We start from the raw sequence: 20675 nt of genomic DNA, 5'->3' as shown, positions 1-20675 counted from the left end.
CTAATTAGTAGTTACTTTTTTGCCTTGGCTAGCTCCATGAGATGCTATGTGATGGTTAAACTCAATACAACCAACAAAGTACTTAACGTTATCTATATTGAACAACTCTTGTTACCTGGCCATTTTTCCTGGTTAAACATCAGTAAGTGACATTTCTTTGTTAGTGTATGTTGAGGTTCAATTTTTTAGGTCCTAATTTCATTGGCCACTCACAAAAATACCCATACAAGCGCATAAACTATTTTGGGCATCGCAAATATTTCCGACATATTATCCAAATACTTCCCACATATTACTCAAATATTTTCCCATGTTATTACCCAACTTCGGCTCTCACAAATATTACCCAACTTGGGCTTTCACAAATATTTGCTATATTACCCAACTTGAGCCTACATAAATACTTCTCATATTATTATCAAAATTGGGCCATAAAATTTTACCATCTCTATAAAAGCCCAAACTCATTTACCTTGTGGGCTAAACCCAAAAAGCCCAACAAAACTCTTTTAAAAGTTTGTTGTTGCACGACACTTCTAAAGCCTGTTATTACGTGGCATCTTAAAGCCTATTGTTACGTGGGATCTCAAAGCCCGTTGTTATACGGCACTCTAAAGTCTGTTGCTACATGGCACTCTTACAAAGCTCGTTGCTACACGAAAATATTTTTATAAAATTTCAAATTATTTACAAAAAACCCAAATACTATTTTGGCAACTATTTACAAAAAGCTCAAATATTATTTTGGCAAGTTTTACAAAGCCTGTTGTTACACGACAATATTTTTATAAAATCTCAAACTATTTACAAAAAACCCAAATGCTATTTTGACAACTATTTGCAAAAAGATCAAATACTATTTTTGCAACTATTTACAAAAAGCCCAAATACCTTTTTGGCAAATATTTATAAAAATCCAATACTATTTTGGCACATTCTATCCAAAAAACCCAAGACTATTCGGCAAACAATTATTCTACCAAAGCCTAAATATTATTTGACAAAAGAATTATATTATGCTCAAAGCCCAAAACTATTCTTTGGCAAAAACATATTTTGACATACTAAATTCCTTAACTCATGGGAAACATAAATTACCTATGACATGTTACCCATATTTCAAAACTAGGTCTTCTACAAAATTTATGGGAACTATGCTTATTTCTTCCATAAAAAACTCTAAGAGCCCATGTATATTACCCATGGCAAAACCACTCATTTTATAGAGATAAACAAGCCCAAAGAAGCCAAACAACAAGGCTTAGTCGAAATAGCCCAGCCCATATGCTAATCTTAGCAACCAAGGCTATGTTTGGCAACATGTAAAATAATTTTTGAGTGTAAAATATTTTCAATTGAAAAATTGAAAATATTTTACAGAAAGGAAAACATTTTCATTTGTTTGGTTGTGTTCTAGGAAATACACCGAAAAAGTATTTCTGGTGTTTGGTTCTCCAATGTAAAACATTTTCCAGAGAAAATGTCAAAAAATACCTTTGATACAATTTGATTATAATTTTCAATGGATTGATTGATCAAATCAATGGATTAGTTACAATTTTCAATTTTTGACATACAAAAATAAATCAATTGCAACCCAAGAAATTTTTTTTGTTATTACCTCAACCAAATCATGAAAACAAAACAAAAAAACATTATACTATAAATGGGAACAACCCCATAAAAACCTAGATCTCATTAGATAATATGGGTCTTGAGTAAAAAGAAAGGAGGAACATGGGTCGGTGGAGGAAAAGGGATGGGTTGGTGGAGGTGGGTCAGGGAGAGGGATGGGTTGGTGGAGGTAGCGGTGATTTGGTGAAGGAAAATGGATGGGTTGGTGGAGGTGGGTCAAGGGAGGAAGAAGGATGGATCGGTGGAGTTGGAGGTGGGTCGGTGGAGGAAAATGGATGGGTTGGTGGAGGAAGAGGGATGAGTCGAGGGAGGAAGAGAGAAGTGCCTAAACTACCTTCATCGGTAGTAGGGCTTGCAGGCATGATGTTGAGGCCGTGGGTCAATGGTTGGTTATAGGCTTCATCGACGATACTTCTCTCCTTCCTTCAGCTTGGGCATGGCATGAGTGATGAGAGTGAGTGAGAAGAGGATTTTTGTGAGGAGTGGAAATGCTTTGAAGGTAATTTCAATATGTAAAACATTTAACACTTTAAGGGGGGTGTATTTTACAGTCAACTGAATGTATTTTCAGTTTGACTGTAATTTCCTAAGACACCAAATACCATCAATGGTGTAAAACATTTTCCAAAGATCAATTACTGCAAAATCAAACATAGCCCAAAGCTCACTTGAGTAACTAAAGTGGTTAGACTAGCCACTAGTCAAGTTTCAGCACAACTATCCTGATAGCTGGGGCCCACTACCATCATTTTCAGTTTGTTAAATCAGATTAGAAGGGGACACATGTCTAGCTGAGCTTACACCTTTCTTTGACAAGTTGATTTTCATGATTATTGATGTGACATAAAGTTGCGCTGACAAGACAAGACATAAAGTTGTAAGGTTGAAGCCAGCCATACTCTCTCTCTTCTCCAACACAATTGGTCAAGGAACAAGGGGCAGCCATGAACAGACCATGGAAGCTTTTCGAATCACTTATATACAGCTCATCACCATGCCAAAAATGTGTATTTTCTGGTTCATGAACCAAGCACATGAACCTTAATGGGGAAATTTAGGGAAATGTGGTTTGGAGGGTACCAAGGAGATCTCCGGCATAGTTTCCAGCTTGGGGTGACACAATCTATCCTAGGAAGCCCTAATACTAGCAGCAGACAACCAAGATCATTAGTCTAATTCATGTTATAATCCCATTGGCTGAGGTGCTAAGTTAGATTCCAGTTGTTGTTATCCAAAACAGCAAGAACACTTTAAAGCTGAACATACCATTCTTGGCCAAATCCTATGAAAGGATTCTTTGAAGATTGAGATTGATTTTGGTAGAGATTATTTGCTAAAAACCCCCTTAAACTCAACTATAAATAGAGCTCTCCACCAACACCTCAAGACACATCAATAGAGAAGAACAACTCTCTCATACATTTCTCTATTTTCCTTTGTCTCTAATTTTCTTAAGCTCTAAGTGAGGTTCTGAGTTCTTAGTTTCAAAATTAGAAACTAAGCTCTTCAGTCCCTAGCTCACAAATACCCCTCACACCTCTACTCATAAGCTCTCATCCATCCCCCAGTAGAAAGTTTCAGTAGTTTTGCTAAATATTCTCTCTCTCACTACTCATACTACCAAAATGACCCTCATTACTTACTACATATACTATTTTCATGAGCATACCCTGGCATAATAATGATCTTGTTACGCTAGTTGGAATCTCTCTCTCTCTTCCTTCATCTCACACTAAACTTTCTCCATTACTTTCTATAATGGAACCCATAGTGTTTGTTTACTCCTTTATTTATTTATTTTTTTGGTTAAAATTTACTCCTTTATTATTGAAGGCTATAATGTAATTGTTACTATAGAGTTTTTCTTTCATATTATTATATTGGAGGACTTTTTTTCGCTAGAACCTATGGATGGTGATTTTGGAGATATAGACAATCTCCTTAATTTATGAACTATCTTATTTTACAGTTGGAATACTTTACTGTTGGAATATTTTAGCGCTAGAATATTTTATTGCAGGGGTATTTTTTTTATTGCGATAAGCTTTTCTGTTGTACTGACGTATTTGTTGTAGGAAATGTTTTGGGCCATCCCATAGTCCTTGCTAGTCCTAACCTAGGCCCAAGGCATAATATAAGGCAAATTTCTCAAAAGCTTTACCGATAGCCTTTGGGCTATGCTTCAAGCCCATTGTCAAGTTTCGGTTTAGGCCTCCAATTCAACACAAATCTCATTTGTCGGAAGGAAAACTTTTTCAGCCCCCGACAGTGTAAAACAACAAAGTGGACTATATGTATAAATCATTGATTGATGGAATGATGAGTGATGACAACTTCAAAATTTCTTACAAATGTAAACGAAAAGTTGGTATATAAGAGTCAAAATTAAAGCTGCCAAGGCTTGTTGACCCAGTGAAATGGTCTTGTCCTTGTTGGTTCTAGAGTGGCTGGTGGTAGTGGTGGTGGTGGTGGTGGTTGTGGAACTTGGAGGGGAACAGAGAAAAGCCATTGATATTGAGTCCTCTTTCTCATCTTGATAGATTGGCCTGCCTATCACATGCTTGTAATGCCCACCACTTAATGCCTGTGAGAGGAACATAGAAATATATGATTACTAAAATAGAAATATCTATGTTAATTTACAGTGAGAAAGATTCATATAAATTTTCATCATTTTCCTCACTATTTAAAAAATCTTTCCCATGTTATGATTAGCCCATGTCCATATAGTATCCAGAAAAGTTTAAGATATTAAAATGGCTGTAAAACAAGGTTTGTTTTTGAGTCATGATGATGGGTTGGGGGTTACCACTAATTATAACCATAATAATAGTAGTAAGAAGTGAACAACGTGACATGGTTAGAATTTTTAATATCATTATAGTACAGCATGATGAAAGAAACTGTACAAATAGAGCATCACATAATGAAAGGGTGGATCTGTCAGCAGTGAATTTTCATCATGTTCCATCAAATGGCCTTCTAGGCTGCAGTCTAAGAATTGTGCAATGAATTTATGCTATGTCAACGGCTCAAATGATGTCTTTTGATGCTCTAGCTAGCTTTTTATGGCCAAGATAAATTTATTATTTACAAGCTTTTGTTGCTTGGTAGGCCTACCTTGTTTTGCGTCTCCAAACTAAAGTTCCACTCATACTAATAACCCAAATGTACAGCCAAAAAATTTACCTGGATTTGGTCTCCAACTGTGATAATGAGGGCATCTTTTTCTGGGGTAAAAGAGACCCAACCTTTCTTGGAGTAAACATGAAACTCTGAAGACCCATCACATAAATGCAAGCACAAGGCATGAGAGTAATCAGTGCCCCTTATCAGCATCCTGATCACATCATACCACCGATCAGATGGAACATTTCTGCTATGCTTGTAGAGACAACATACTGACCCAACTTCTTGCTCTTGTGTCATTTCATTTCCATACTCTGATTTTCTTAGAGAGTTTTCCCAAAGGGCTACTAGAATTTTCTCAGCAACCTTCTCTATATCCAGTAAAAGAGTCTCCATTTTCTGGCTGCAGATTACAAAAAAGTTTGGCATAATAAAACATTGTTCCACAATTTGCATGCGACAAGTAATAATTATATGCATGCGTCAGTGTTAAGAAAATGAATGGCAAACATCCTTATTGCATGGGCCCTTGTATTTAGATAAAGAACTGTGTTTGTTAATGTTATACAGAGTGTGTTTTACACACACCGTGTATAAAAGGATTTTCTCTTAGCTAAATGTAAATCATAGTGGGGTTAAACCAATTGCAAAATCATTATGGCTTGCATTGCTTCACTTTTTCAGCTTGCACCTCAAAATCACTTTCGCTTTATGCAATTACTACTTTTTTTTTTGTCCCCATTCGTATTAAGAAATTTCATAATTAAAACTCTAGTATGGTTAAAGGCTTCATCATTTTGTCATATTACACACCGGTCCATCAATCAAATTCGATTCTAACATGTAGAACGATTACTATTTACTAAACAACATCATACAAAAATTGAACTTCTTGCAGGGGTTAATGCAACTCTTGCAGCCGCATGAGAGAGAAGAATGCACAACTTGTGCCAACTTCTTGAGGTACCTTATCTTTCCAATTGATTGCAAATGCACAAACAGTAGGCAAAGTATGAAATTTGAAAACTATTTCTTCAAAATCTAATTATCTAACAACAAATTTGTAAATTTTTGTTTGTCACGATTGGAGTGGGGAGAGCATGGAATAAATGAAATCTTAAAATGAATGAATGAAGATTTGAATGTTGGATCTTATGATAAAAGAGATCAAGTAATGCCATTAAACTACAAAATTCTTGGCGTGATAGGCTTTATTCATTTCCATTTATTGACGGTATCTTATTCCTTCGATTTGGATAATTAATGAGATGAGATGTATTTAAGAAATAGAGCCAAAAACAATGATCAGAAATGCAAAACTACACAAGGAAAAAGCAGTTATTACCTGAAATTTGAATACCCAACTGGCCAAATTCCCTCCATTTCCAACTTCAAACCTTCATCTCTACACCACACAAACTCTTCACTCAAATCACTCTCACCCTCCTCTCCATGACCCTCCTCAAACCCAAAAGGCCTTTCCAAGGACCTTGTCACCGCCGCCTTCTTCTCCTGCGGGACCCAAAAAACCCCGGTGGCGGCTGCCAGTGCTGCACGTATAGTTTCACCCGGAATTTTATGATTCACTAGCTGAAAGCACCCAATCCCAGCTAGAGAATCCAAAATCTTTGAAATTGAATCACTTTCCTTGGAAACCAAGGATTGGAGATCAATAACAGGGGGGCTTTCGATGAACTTTTGGCGGGGAAAGGCCTTGTCAGGCAAGACAAGGTCCGGGACACGTAGCGAGTGCTCGAGGAATTCAGTGAGGATGTCATCATTGGTGACGGTAGATCTTCGGCCACTGGCAATCGGAGAAGGCGGCGGGGCACGGAAATCAATTGGGTTTTCGGACATATGTTCAGGTGACATTGCCATTAGGATTAAGAAGGGTGGTGGTGAGTGAAGCTAGGTAGTAGTATATATGACAATGTCTCAAGTTTGTGACTTTGTGTATTAATATGATTTTGTGTGCATTTGTTAAAGGGAAAAGCATAAGGGAGAAGCAATGATGGCATGTCTTAAACGTCGCCGACATGACGAGAATCATCAAGGTAATGTTTGCTTTTTCCTAATATGCTTTTGGTTTTTATTTTCTTCTCAATTCCTTTACAGCACAAGTGTCATTCATCATCTCCATCATGGCAAAGAATTAGCCAGGTTAGTGAGGGGTCACGACTTTTACTTACAGCTGTGATTTTTTTATTTTTTTTTAAATAAAAATTTAAACTTAAAGAATAGAATCTTGCTTTATTCCTTTATCATATATGGTCATGGAAGTCACAATCAACATTGCAGAAACATTTTTTTTTTCTTTCTTTCTTGTGTGTGTTTTCTACCAATTTTTTCATCAGGATATTGATAACTAATATTTTTTGGAAATTCGAGAGAAGTAATAAATAAAATTTGTCACTCGTCAAAACAAAATGAATTCATCCAACTAAATTTGCATGCTAGACATGTCAATGGTTTCTTGTCCAATGATGTTCCTTTACACGTCAGTGCTAGAGTTTTAGACAATTTGGCGAAAATCCGTTAATAAAATTTGCAGCCTTCTTAAAAAAAAAGAGAAATTAGCAATGACTTTTATTGTTGTTCATTTGTTTGCTTGTGTTTTGGTATTTTTTTTTTACCAATTTTTTCATCAAGTTATAACAAAATTTCATGGAAATTCGAACAAAGTAATAAAGAAAGTTTGTCACTCGTCAAAAAAAAGAAAAGAATAACACAAGCAAATTAAATTTGGAATTAGCGATGGTTTTTATTGTATTTTTCCTTCTCTCTTGTGGGAGAGGTAAACTTAATGACATTTGTTTCATTATAATGCACTTTACTTTCATGCCAAGATATTAATAAGCTTCCTTTTAATGTAAATGAGATTCAAACTAGAAATTTTATATACCAATAAAATTTGTATCAGTTGAACTAAACTAGAAAACTAGAACCAGAACTCGTTTTACTGTAAGCTATAGCATACTTGATTAAAGCTATTTGGTTGGTAAAGGTTATTTTTATTTTTTATTTTTAAAAATGCTATTCGTACAAATTAAAGTATTAAACGGACCCAAAAATGACAGAATAAATTCTTTATATTATTGATAACATTTTTTTTTTATAACTTTATTGCTTCTTTAGAAGCCACCAATATTAAACCTTGGTTCATTTTTAATTTTTTAATTTTCCCGCATATTTTTTATATTATAATATTCCTTTCTTATTTAAATCAAAAGACCAAAGCCACCTTTGATTATTAAATACTTTATTATATATATATTTTTTGATAGGATAAATATTTTTGTCCTTTTGCTTCTGTTGTAAAAGGGTCCTATTGTCCTATACTCCTATGCTATCTTCTTCCCTTTTTCTTTATTTCGGATTTGGGGTCCTTTGTTATCATTTCTTTCTCACCTCACGTGATGCTGAAATTTTTAGTGGGCCTGCTTGAGAGTCTCTGGGCCTACCTTCTTTTTTAATTTATTTAATTTGCCTCTGGGCCTACCTTGGGTCACTTTGTCTTAATATTTTTGATCCATCATGGTGTGTGTATACTGTATACATGTACACACACAATAAACTCTTTTTTTTTTTTTTTTTTTTTTTTTAATTAAAATAAAAGAGAAAAAAAAAAGTTTAGAAGCTTGTGACTCAATAGTGTTACTTAATTTTAAGAGAAAACTTCTATTCAAATTCACCGAGTGCCTTATAACTTAACTAGTTGACATTTTTTGATGTTTTCAATAAAGAAATTTTAGAACGCTGTTGATGTAACTACCATCACTTCAAACATCAAATTGGAAAAGGCCCTGGGCTTAGGTGTAATCTATATAGAAAATTTGGATGACAATTAAATTGTGACTCGTAAGGCCTCTCTTTTTTCCCTTAATCTTGCCCAAAGTTGCGGGAGGATCCTTACATTGAGGTTCGTGATGAGATTCACTTCTATGTAAAAGTGGCAGGTGAATGTTTTCTCTAATATTGCACGTGTACTTTTTATAGGTCTATAAATTTAAAAGGCTATGTCAAAAAAAAAAAAAAAAAAAATTTAAAAGGCCTGAAAAATAATAGTAGTTTGTGCTAACTCATGACCCCAAAAAAAAAAGAAAAAAAAATAGTGTCTCAAATTTAATGCCGTAAAGCCTACCTTATTTCAACACAACGAATTTGAGTTTTAATTTTTACTTTTACTTTTGTTTTGGGGTGGAAGGTGGGAATTTTATGGTTCAAACCCAAAAATCACCTAGCCCAAGTATACTAGAATAAATGGAGCCCAGACGTGAAGTACACTTCGGGGTCTGGGCCTCTTAATTGGTCAAAGAGTAGGTTTTGGGCTTTAGGGCTTTCACTTTTAAGAGTAGTAGAGTGGACTGGGAATATTAGTATTGTCTCAGACCCAAAAAAGATAAGAAAAAAAAAAAAAAAAAGTGAAGAAGAAGAAGTGTGACAAAATAGTATGTTTCAGGTAGGGGTGTCAATTCGGGTTAGTGTGTTGGATTCGTGTCGTGTCGAGGTAGGGGTATTCGACTAAATGACTCAGCCCTAACCTGACCCATTTAATAATCGTGTCATGATCCTTCAACCCTAACCCGACCTGTTAATAGGGCGGGTTGACTTGACCCAACCCATTTAACACGCTTAATAAACGAGTCGTGTTGAGTTGACACGAATGTAATACAACCCATTTCAATCTGCATAATATTAAATATAACATCCATCTAGAAATAATTTTTTTTACACCCCAAAAAGCAGTGCATACACTTCATGTCTTCAACCCACATTCAAAATAATATAGTTCAACGAAAATATAACATTCATCTAAAAATAAGTTCTTTACACTCTAATAGAAGTGCATACACTTCAACCCAAATTCAAAATAACAAAGTTTAACAAAAATAAAATAACATAGTTCAACAAAAATATAATATACTTGAAACTTGCCAAATGCTAAGTATCCGTATTGAAAGAATTTGAGCAAACAATAGACTAATCCTGACTATAACCATGATTATCATCCATAGATTCTTTGTTGATGTCCAAATTCATAACATCTTCCACAAGCTCATCCAATTTCATTTGTGCAAGTTCTATGCCAAAAAAAAGAAAAGAAAAAAGTATTAGTAGTTCTAAGGTCTGTAAAGTTTCAATTTCAAATTATATCCCTTGTAAATTTTGTAATCACTCACTTTTCTTTTTAAATTTAAAATATATGTTGGATATAAAAGGTATTTGACAAATCTAATATAAAATAAATATTTATTTGTTATACGAGTTAAACGGGTTGTGTTAAGTAGGTCATTTCGGGTTGACACAATTAAATTGGCGTGTCAAACGTGTTTATTGCGGGTTACGCGGGTTGACCCGCTTATGACACGTTTCTTATCGTGTTGTTTTCGAGTCGACCCGTTTATGACCCAAACCCATTAAGGCCTAACCCTAACCCGAAAAAACCCGTGTCGGGTTCGTGTTGTGTTCGCGGGTTGGGTCGTACATTGACACCCCTAGTTTCAGGGCGCATTGATTTTTGTTTATTTTATTTTATTTTTTCCTTTTTCTTATTAGCAAATTGAAAATATTATATAGTGTTTATCTTTAATAAGTGAGTTTCTCCAAAAAGGTTAGAAAAATGAGAAAAAAGATTCATTTGATTAGTTTCATGAGACGAAAACCTTTTTTGTTTTTAGAGTTTCAACTTATGACGTTCGCTCTTATATGAAATGTAAACCTTAGTTAATATAGATAATGTTTTTTTCTTTTGGGAGGGTGGGTTGGACCAAGAGAGAGGCCTTGTGTTAGAACCCCTTTTCCTCTCCTTTGTGTGTGTATTTGTTTCTCAAAAAAAAAAAAAAAAAAAAAAGAAGAAGAAGTTAGAACTCAATCAATAGTTTTGCCCATAATCTTTAACTTAACTAGCCTTTTTGGTGTTTCAAAAAAAAAAAAAAAAAAATACTAACACCTCATGGTATTACCATAAATATGTTCTAGGTTCAAATCATTCATCTTCCAACAATTGAATTATAAAAAAAAAAACTCAACCAATAGTTTTGGAAACAATATCTATTATTATTATTTGCTATTAATTTGCTATTGGAATGTGACTGGGTAAACTTACCGAATCTCATATGAAAAGGGTGAAGTCAAAATTTGAACAAGTAAAATCACTTAAAAGTCAAATTTTAGACATTTATATCACAAGGTTAAGTTTTGACTTCCACAATATATCTCTGTCAATTTTGAGTTGTGACACTGTCAAATCAACATCTAGTTTACTTTTAAATTTGACATAGTAATTAGTTCAGAATCAAATCTATGACGAATTTTGGTAATTTCAACCATTTCGACAGAGATTTCCCATCCCTGTTCAGTGTTCACACAAATAAATGCATGAATATGGTGGTCTAATTCAAAGAGAGTGAAAGTTGGTTCATATGAAACAAAGAAGATAGCATTTGAGACCATTCTTTCCGTATGGCTGGAAGTAAACATAAACTCTTCTAGAACATGTTAGAAGTTGAAGCTCGTTTATAGCGTTGAAATTGTTGTGTGATTGTGTGTAATGCTTGAAAGATGGGTAGAAAGATGAAAGAGAGATCATACACAAGATTTATATGGTTTGGCTTAATTGCCTACATACACGGTTAACAACTATATGAAACAAAGAAGATAGCGTTTGAGACCATTCTTTCCGTATGACTGGAAGTAAACATAAACTCTTCTAGAACATGTTAGAAGTTGAAGCTCGTTTATAGCGTTGAAATTGTTGTGTGATTGTGTGTAATGCTTGAAAGATGGGTAGAAAGATGAAAGAGAGATCATACACAAGATTTATATGGTTTGGCTTAATTGCCTACATACACGGTTAACGACTATATATTGATATTAAGCACTTGTGTTACAATGAACCCAATGTAGGATTTATATATTAGAAAATATTTGACTAACCCTAGACTAACTTAAAGTTAATATGCTTGTTCTACAAGCAGGGGCGAAACTAGGAATTCTTGATTGGGGCCCGAGACTAAGGCTTAGTTTGGATTGAGCTGAAAACCAGCGCGTCTGCGTCTGCGTTTTTCACCTTTTTTTTTTTTTTTCACGCATTTTTTAGACTTGCAGATTTTTGATAACTGATTCTAACTCCTAACACCGAGTCTTTTCAGAGTTTCCTTGTAGACTCGGCTCACTTCAGGGTCAGCAATGACTACATCATCACCCAGTACTGCGTACTTATCAAAGCGCATAGCTGCAAAGTTGGACTTTTCTAACTTTTTTCAGCCAATCAGTGCACATCGTGTACTATTTACGGACTCACAAATTTCACTTTTCAGTAACTTTTTCATTAAAAATGGGTTCCACGATACTATTTGCACATTTAAAAATTATTTTGCTATAGTGTTTTTCAGTTTTCAGCTTTCAGCTGTATCCAAACGGACCCTAAGTCATCATATTGATTTGCAATAAAAAAAAAAAAAGGCGCACATACACATATATGTATGTATGTATGTATGTCTTCGTGTATTAGTTTATAAAAAGTTAAATTTTGTACTCCTCGACTAAGTCATAACTCATATATTTGTTGTAAACAAAACTTACATGCCTACAAAATTATTTTAAATGTAAGTTTTAAATCTTTTTATATTCTACCGATTATACAAAAGTTATGTTGTTTTCCATGGACATGTATACCAAATATTTAAACAATGACTTGGTATTTTCCTTGAAAGTTATGCTTGACAATAGTTTTTTTATTTTTTATTTTTTTTATTTTTTATAGAATACAATTCATCGTGGAAAATTTTAGCAATTTCTTTTCTTCTTCTTGATTTTTTTTTTTCTTTCTAGGAAGATAAATTTGTTGTGGAAAAAAGCAAGTGTATATGCAACTGAAAGGTTTATTTGGGATCTGCTTATTTTGCTGAAACTGAAAACTTTTTACTGAAAGTATTATAGATAAAGATAAAAGTTAGCTGAAATAGTATAGTGAGATTCATGAATAGTATCAAAAAGTGCAATGGGACTCATAAATAGTAGTAAAAATCAGCTGAATAGTAAAATAAGCTAGTTTTTTAAGCTGGGACCAAACGCACATTTATGGTCTGTTTGGATTGAGGGGGAGGGAGGGAGAGTACAGTAGAGTAGAGTATAGTAGATTTAGCACAAAATTACCTTATTTTTAGCTAACACTACTCTACCTCCTCCACTTCTCCTCCTTCCCCCCTCCATCCAAACAGGCCATTAATAAATTGTAATGACTTAATAGTGTGGCTTCAAGTTTACAAATCAAGCTTGAAATTGCAAGCCAAAATTTATTCTTGGAGGGGCCAGCCCTTACCAAATCAGATAGGAATTCATAATTTTATGTAATATAGAAGAATTTAAAAAACATTTGGGTGTAGTTCTGCCTTTGTATATAAGTACATGAGCCTATAGTTGGTTTAAGCCACTTGGGTCATAATATGTTTTATATATAAAATGAAATTAAAATGGTTGAAGGCAATTTAATCAAACATCAAAATTGGTATATACTACTATCAATTTATCATGCGGTAATGGTAAGGAAAAATGTCAGAAACCGTACTAGCGTGCAAAGAATTCTATGTTTTGCTGATTGCAGGTGAATGATGGGAATATATATGAAATTTCCAGATTTGTGAGATGCAAAAATAGAGAAAAATATCTGCCAAAAAAACAAAATCACACATAAGATAGTATCTACGTAGTTTGGCAATTTACTTACGTCCGTGGAGTTGCAGGGATTTCACTATTCTTAGGGGGAAAAAAAAAAGATGCAGAAGTTCAACTTTTCTTTCTAAAAAACAACATAAATCCCTAATCTTCAAAACAACAGTTTTTATATTAGCCCAAGCCTCCGCTCCATGGACTAAGTCTTAAAAAATCTCCATTAAAAACCATAACAATATTATTTTGGGACGGGTCGTAATCCGGATCAAACACTGCCAGGTTCCTCAAAGCCCAATAGCGAATACTTTTCAGATGATCACTCAAAGAAATATGTGCTTCTGTTCAAATAAAATTCTGACCACACTATCATAATCAAGGACATCGAAACTTAATATTGGGAATTATAGTTTGACGACTTGCTCATGTACTATTATTCAAAGTGCTCTCAAAAATCAATTGATTATATCATTATAACACTTTGTTTGTTCCGTATAAATGTTTTTCTAGAAAATGAGTCATTTTTTAATAAGTATTTTTTTAAATAATTATCCTTTTTTATTTTTTAATGTTTGGCAGCAATCTTAAACGAGTTGATTTTTTTTTCAACTTTCCTTATTTAGTTTGCTGTGAGATAGAGTCTCTTTTCAAAAAAAAATTAGTGGAAAACAATCTTTTAAAAATAAGCTATAGTTTTTTTTTTTAATTTTTGTTGATAAAAAATAATTTTCCTTTAATTCATTTTTTCTGATATTACTAAATATTGGAAAACGTAAATAACTATCTTCACACAGTTTTTCATCGAAACAAAATAGCTTAATATCTGTTTTTTATTTATGTCAAGATAGCACTAATACTTCAGCAAAAAAAGAAAAAAAGAAAACAGGTAGCAATATTGGATTTATAAAACTAAGCAAAAAAATACAAAACACTTCTAACTGAATATGATGGTTATTAACATAAAACCGTGAAATGTAAACCAATTCTTCATCATCAACTTTCATTAAAAAAAAAAGAAAAAAAGAAGATTAGTTAATTTTAGTGTCAGATAAAGTCAATGAGAATCGAGGACCTAAAACGTTTTTGACTACAAAGGGGGATTTTTTATTCCCTTAATGAAAATGTATTTATTGTGACAAAAAAAATTGGACCGAACAAAGTTTTTCTTTAAATTAGTTTGGAGAAAAATCCTTAAAATTCTTCATATATCTTTATATTGAATATGAAATTTGAAAATCTTACTGTAGGAATGTATGTTCTTATTATATCCTTAATGCTTGCAAAATTTCAAGAAAATCAAATATTAATTGCTATGTCATCAAATAAATGTAAAAATTTCAAGTTTTTATGATCTAAACTTGTTTATAAAAAATAAGTTTATTGATCAAATAGTAAATAACATCCAATTTGAGCAAAATTTGATATGCATGTTAAGAACATAAGGAATATAAAATTTAGAGTCAAAATTCACACTCAAAAATGAAATATATGAGAAGTTTAAAAAATTTCTTTCCAAACTAGTTTGAAGAGAAACTTGGTTCACTTTAAACTTCTCTAGCTTCAGCAAAGACAACACTCTCAGGGAGATCCAAGAATTTAAAGGAACCAAAGGCCCACTTAGCCAAATTATGGATAACAAATCTATCATCAAATTTGGGAGATATTGTCCAAATAGACAGGTTTGAATGGTCCTTTAGGAGTAGTGAATGGCTGGCTGCATTCCCTTCAAAGACAATCTCCTTTTGGGATTGGATTTGTTTTGTCCAGGTGAGAGAGATTTTCATGTTTTTTTAACCTTTATAGACAGCTACTAAGACCACAGAAGACTCTTCAACAACTACATCCAAAATAATTTTGATCCAACATGGAGGTGGGGGACCATTTAGCAAGATTGAGGGTGATGCCCAGTCTTATCTTCATTTCCTTGCCTATCCATGAGTTGGGAGTCTCTCTCCATGTTGATATATATATATATATATATATATATATATATTTGCTGAATCTCCAAGTTGATTAATGTAATAGCCAGCATTAATTGAGAATCTTCCACTAAAGTTAGGAGCTCAAAGAGGTTGGCCCTCCTTAGGTTGAAATGGTGTATAAATGTTGTGGGTATTGGATATAATAGCCAACATGGTTTCAAAGGACATGCTTCTTCTTTATGAAAATTGACTTTAAAGGTTTGTTTGAGATTTGCTTATTTTGCTGAAACTGAAAACTTTTTGCTGAAAGGAGTAGTAAATTGCTGGCTGAATTCCCTTCAAAGACAATCTCCTTTTGGGATTGGATTTGTTTTGTCTAGGTGAGAGAGATTTTCATGTTTTTTTAACCTTTATAGACAGCTACTAAGACCATAGAAGACTCTTCAATAACCACATCAAAAATGATTTTGATCCAACATGGAGGTGGGGGACCATTTAGCAAGATTGAGGGTGATGCCCAATCTTATCTTCATTTCCTTGCATATCCATGAGTTGGGAGTCTCTCTCCAAGTTGATATATTTTTTTTGCTGAATCTCCAAGTTGATTAATGTAATAGGTGGCTTTAATTGAGAATCTTCCACTAAAGTTAGGAGCTCAAAGAGGTTGGCCCTCCTTAGGTTGAAATGGTGTATAAATGTTGTGGGTATTGGAGATAGTAGCCAACATTGTTTTGAAGGACAGGCTTCTTCTTTATGAAAATTGACTTTAAGGGTCTGTTTGGGATCCGCTTATTTTGCTGAAACTGAAAACTTTTTGCTGAAAATACTGTAGATAAAGGTAAATATTAGTTGAAATAGTACAGTGGAACTCATGAATAGTATCAAAAAGTGTAGTGGAACTCATGAATAGTAACAAAAATAAGCTGAATAGTAAAATAAGTTGACAAAAAATAAACTAGCCAAACAAACACTAGTGTGCGTTTGGCTCCAAATTAAAAAACCAGCTTATTTTACTATTCAGCTTATTTTTACTACTATTCATGGGCCCCACTGCACTTTTTGGTATTATTCATGGGTCCTACTATACTATTTCAACTAATATTTACTTTTATTTACAGTACTTTCAGTAAAAAAGTTTTCAGTTTCAAAAAAATAAGTGGATCCCAAACAAATCCTAAATGTGTTTGGTTGAGATGAAAATTGGAGGGAGGAGGGGGAGGGGGGGTTAGAAAAATGAGGGAGAGAAAAGTAGAGAGAAAATGGTATGAGAGAGTGTTTGGTTGAAAGGAGAAAATATAAGAGAAATTGGTGGAGTCAGGTGTTTTCTTCTTTAGCCCACCAAAATCATGTCCCCCCAAATTGGGAAGAAAATTGGGGGTGAAGAGGGACTTTGCCCATCTACCTTCTCTTCCCTCCACACATGTCCAAAAATTGTTTTTTTTTTTTTTTTTTGAATAATAAATTTTTTAATGAACTATTAATTTTTTTTTTATGTAATAGGGGTATGAGAGTAAATTTATACAAATTACATATTTTTTTTTTGTCATTTCATTTTTGTTCTCAACAAAATAAAAGAGTTGTCTATTTCTCAATTTTTCTATCCTCCCAACCAAACACATATGAGAGAAACTAAATCTTTCCATTCCTGATCATTTTTTATCTCCCACTTTTCTATCTCCTAACCAAATAGACTAATAGAGAGCATAGTTTCTCTCAAAGATGAAAACTTACCAAGGGCGGCGCTATTCTATATTCAGGGGGTTCAAATGAACCCCCTGACTTCCAAAAAAAAAAAAAAAAAATTATATATATATATATATATTGTTAGTTTAATACTTTAATTTATTTTTAAAAATATTTTTGCACATCCTGATTTAAATTTTGCACACCCTTATTACAAATATTTCTAACTCTAAGAGTAAAGAGTCAGTATTTGTGAATTGTATGTATCACTCTTTTTTATAAATTTATATCATACGTGTGAGTGTGTCTAATATTGATTGTGTGTATTATTTTTTGTTATAATGCTATTTGTGTGAATTATGATGTATGTGGACATTTGTGTGTACAATATAAATATAATATAAATTTATATAATTTAATAATTAGGAAATAGAGATGATTTGTTACATGTGTGTATTGTTATTATGTTATAATAACTTTTTTTTTTTTTATAACGTTAGTAAAATTTAAGAAAAAAATTGTAAAGTCAGTGATTGTCCAAGCATTTGATTGGTTAAGTAGACGTAAAATGTATAAGTTTATATATGAATGAGTGTGGTTGTGTACCTCAATAATTAATACAAAGTTAATGAGTTTAGTTTAGTCATTTAGTTTAAAATATTTTATAAAAACAATAACAAATAGATAATAACAACTGCATAAAAATAAAAATGTTAGAAAGACTTAACAAAATAAAATAGTCATAGCCTCATAGTCAAAGCTACCCACATTGGGCATAGATACTCATAATGAACTATCAAATGACAATTTAAAATTTGAAAACTTGTAGAAGAAAATTGTAAAACTTCATGTATTAATTTTATTTTGTAGATAATTCGATATATTCAAGTTCTTTTTTATTAAAATTTTTTAATGACCCCCCTAAACAAAATTCCTGGAGCCGCCACTGAAACTTACTCAATCCATATTAAAAACAGAACATATTGTTAGATGCTTAGGAAAATATTGCCATAGAATTAAATGTTATGTAATTCTTATCCGTGCAATGTGAATTTTACACATATTGCTCTCTTTAATTAATTTGTTTATTTAAATTTAGATATAATTACTTAGGTGTTGCGAGCTAGCACCATAAGTTTCCATTTTCAAAACATAGATATATTGATCAATACAATAACAACAAAATAGGCTTCTCTAATACTAATTAAATTCAATTATGTGATTTATTATAATTACATAGTTAAATATAAGTGGGAATCTAAGGCACAATACCTAAAGAACGAGTTAAAACTTATCTACATTTTCTTAGTTATTATACTTTAAGTTATTTAATTGAATTCAAACAATTGTTTTTATATATATATATATATATATGTGTGTGTGTGTGTGTGTGTGTGTGTGCCATTTTGTAAGTGTTTAGTGTTGTAAGTTTTATCTTTCCACTTCCTCCTTCTCCATTCCTTGTGTCTTTTGTCTATATTATCTATAATATATATATATATATATATGTTGGATTAAAGTTACACCTAATATATATTATCTTAAATGTAAGTTTTAAATCTTTCTATATTCTACCGAGTATACAAAAGTTCTGTAGTTTTCCATGGACATGTATACCAAATATTTAAACAATGACTTGGTATCTTCTTTGAAAGTTATGCTTGACAATAGTTTTTTTATTTATTTATTTTTTTATAGAATACAATTCATTGTGGAAAATTTTAGGAGCTTCTTTTCTTCGTCTTGATTTTTTTTTTTTTTTCCTTTTCTAGGAAGATAAATTTGTTGTGGAAGAAAAGCAAGTGTAAATGCAACTTAATAAATTGTAATGACTTATGGCTTCAAGTTTACAAATCAAGCTTGAAACTACGAGCCAAAATTTATTCTTGGAGCGGCTAGCTCTTGCAAAATTGGATAGGGATTCTCAATTTTATGTAATATAGAAGAATTTTAAAAACATTTGGGTGTAGTTCCGACTCTGATAATAAGTACATGAGTTTACAATTGGTTTAGGTCACTTGGGTCATATATAATATGTGTAAGGTTGAATTTTATCAACCATCTTGTTGGCCTTATTCCGTACCAAATTTGCTTGTATTTTAGTAATTAGTAATCTTGTATTTAGGTGGGAATCATGTAAGGGTAGTAAGTGAGAGAGTGTGAAGAAATGCTCAAGATTGTGCAAGGATACAGAGACTCGTGGATGGGACTCGTGGCTAATTCGCGACTGGCAAGCCGCTAACTGCAGCACACGTGTGAAGCGTGCAGGGGAGCTGAAGAGTCATGCTAACTGTTGCACTACAGGACAAAAGTCTCAGGTTGGCTAGGCCGTTAGCTCGCGGCTTGAACTCGCGACTTAGTCCAGTCGCGAGGTCAAGTCGCCAGACCACCCTGTTTGGGAAAAACTGACTTTTCACATTCTTTCTTACCCTACTATACATATACCCTTATACCCATGGTATTTTGAGAGCTTCCAGAGAGAATTTTGAGAGAAAATTTTTAGAGAAAAACAAGATTGAATCATCCACAATCTTCACATAGAGACTCTTCAAATTCCTCTACTCTCTTTCTTTCCATTTTCAAATCCTTGAGAGGTATATTACCAAAACCTTTTCTTACCATACCCATATCTGTGAGAAGGCCATTTGGTGTTTGGGAAACAGTTAAGAAGGGACCAATTTCATATTGGTTGATGCTGTGGTCAAGTAGTGGAATCCGGTAAGTTAAAGAAGAAATAAGTTCGGCGTAACCTTGTTGGAGTAGGAGCTTGGAGGGCTTAGGTACATTAGGTAGATTAGGCTTGGAGGGTTTTTTGCTGTTCATATATCCCAACTACATTCTTTTGTGGATTGTTTACCACTTAGAAGGCGGCAGAGAGGTTTTATGCCGAGGGCTTTGGTTTCCTCTTCGATAACACATCGTGTGTTATCCTTGTGTTTGCATCTCTCTTCCCTTAATCTTTTCTATTTAATTTCTGCTGTGGATGTGATTTTACTTAGTTTAGATTGTTTATCAATTTTGTTTTAAGCTTATATTCATATTCTGCACATTAATTGTTTAACATTAAGTTTGAATTGGTAATTTGTAAATTGAGGGTCTAAATGTTCATAGTGTTTTATACACTATTTGAACTTTCAATATGTCTTATATATAAAATGAAATCGAAATGGTTGAAGGCAATTTAATTAAACATCAAAATTGTTCTATACTACTATCAATTTATCATGTGGTAGTGGTAAGAAAGATGTTAGAAATTGTAGTAACGTGCAATGAATTTCTTGTTTTGCTAGTTGCAGTCAAATACTTTTCAGAAGATCACTCAAAGAAAAATGTTCTTACGTTCAAATAAAATTCCAACCACACTATCATAATCAGGGACTTTGATACTTTAGTGTCTGTTTGGCATGATGAAGTGTGCATTTGGCAATACTTATTTTTGTCAACTTATTTTACTATTCAACTTATTTTTGCTATTATTCATGAGTCCCATTGTACTTTTTGATACTATTCATGGGTCCTATTATACCATTTCAGCTAATTTTTACCTTTATATACAGTACTTTCAGTAAAATGTTTTCAGTTTCAGCAAAATAAGTGGATTCCAAATAGACCCTTAATAATGGGAATTATAGTTTG

General features: G+C 32.9%; 1 protein-coding gene across 1 annotated transcript; it reads right to left on the bottom strand.

The window, feature by feature from the left end:
* Nucleotides 1-3919: 3919 nt before the first annotated feature.
* On the bottom strand, nt 3920-6726 carry LOC126725373 (1-aminocyclopropane-1-carboxylate oxidase). Its single transcript, XM_050430073.1, has 3 exons — nt 6110-6726; nt 4825-5167; nt 3920-4219 (listed from the first exon to the last, which is right to left on the bottom strand). The coding sequence occupies exons 1-3, from the start codon at nt 6640-6642 to the stop codon at nt 3971-3973; spliced, it is 1125 nt and encodes a 374-aa protein (XP_050286030.1). The 5' UTR covers nt 6643-6726; the 3' UTR covers nt 3920-3970.
* Nucleotides 6727-20675: the final 13949 nt, after the last annotated feature.

This window comes from Quercus robur, chromosome 5 (assembly GCF_932294415.1).
Source record: "Quercus robur chromosome 5, dhQueRobu3.1, whole genome shotgun sequence".
Classification (NCBI taxonomy): domain Eukaryota; kingdom Viridiplantae; phylum Streptophyta; class Magnoliopsida; order Fagales; family Fagaceae; genus Quercus; species Quercus robur.
This window is presented reverse-complemented; position numbering and strand designations above follow the sequence as displayed.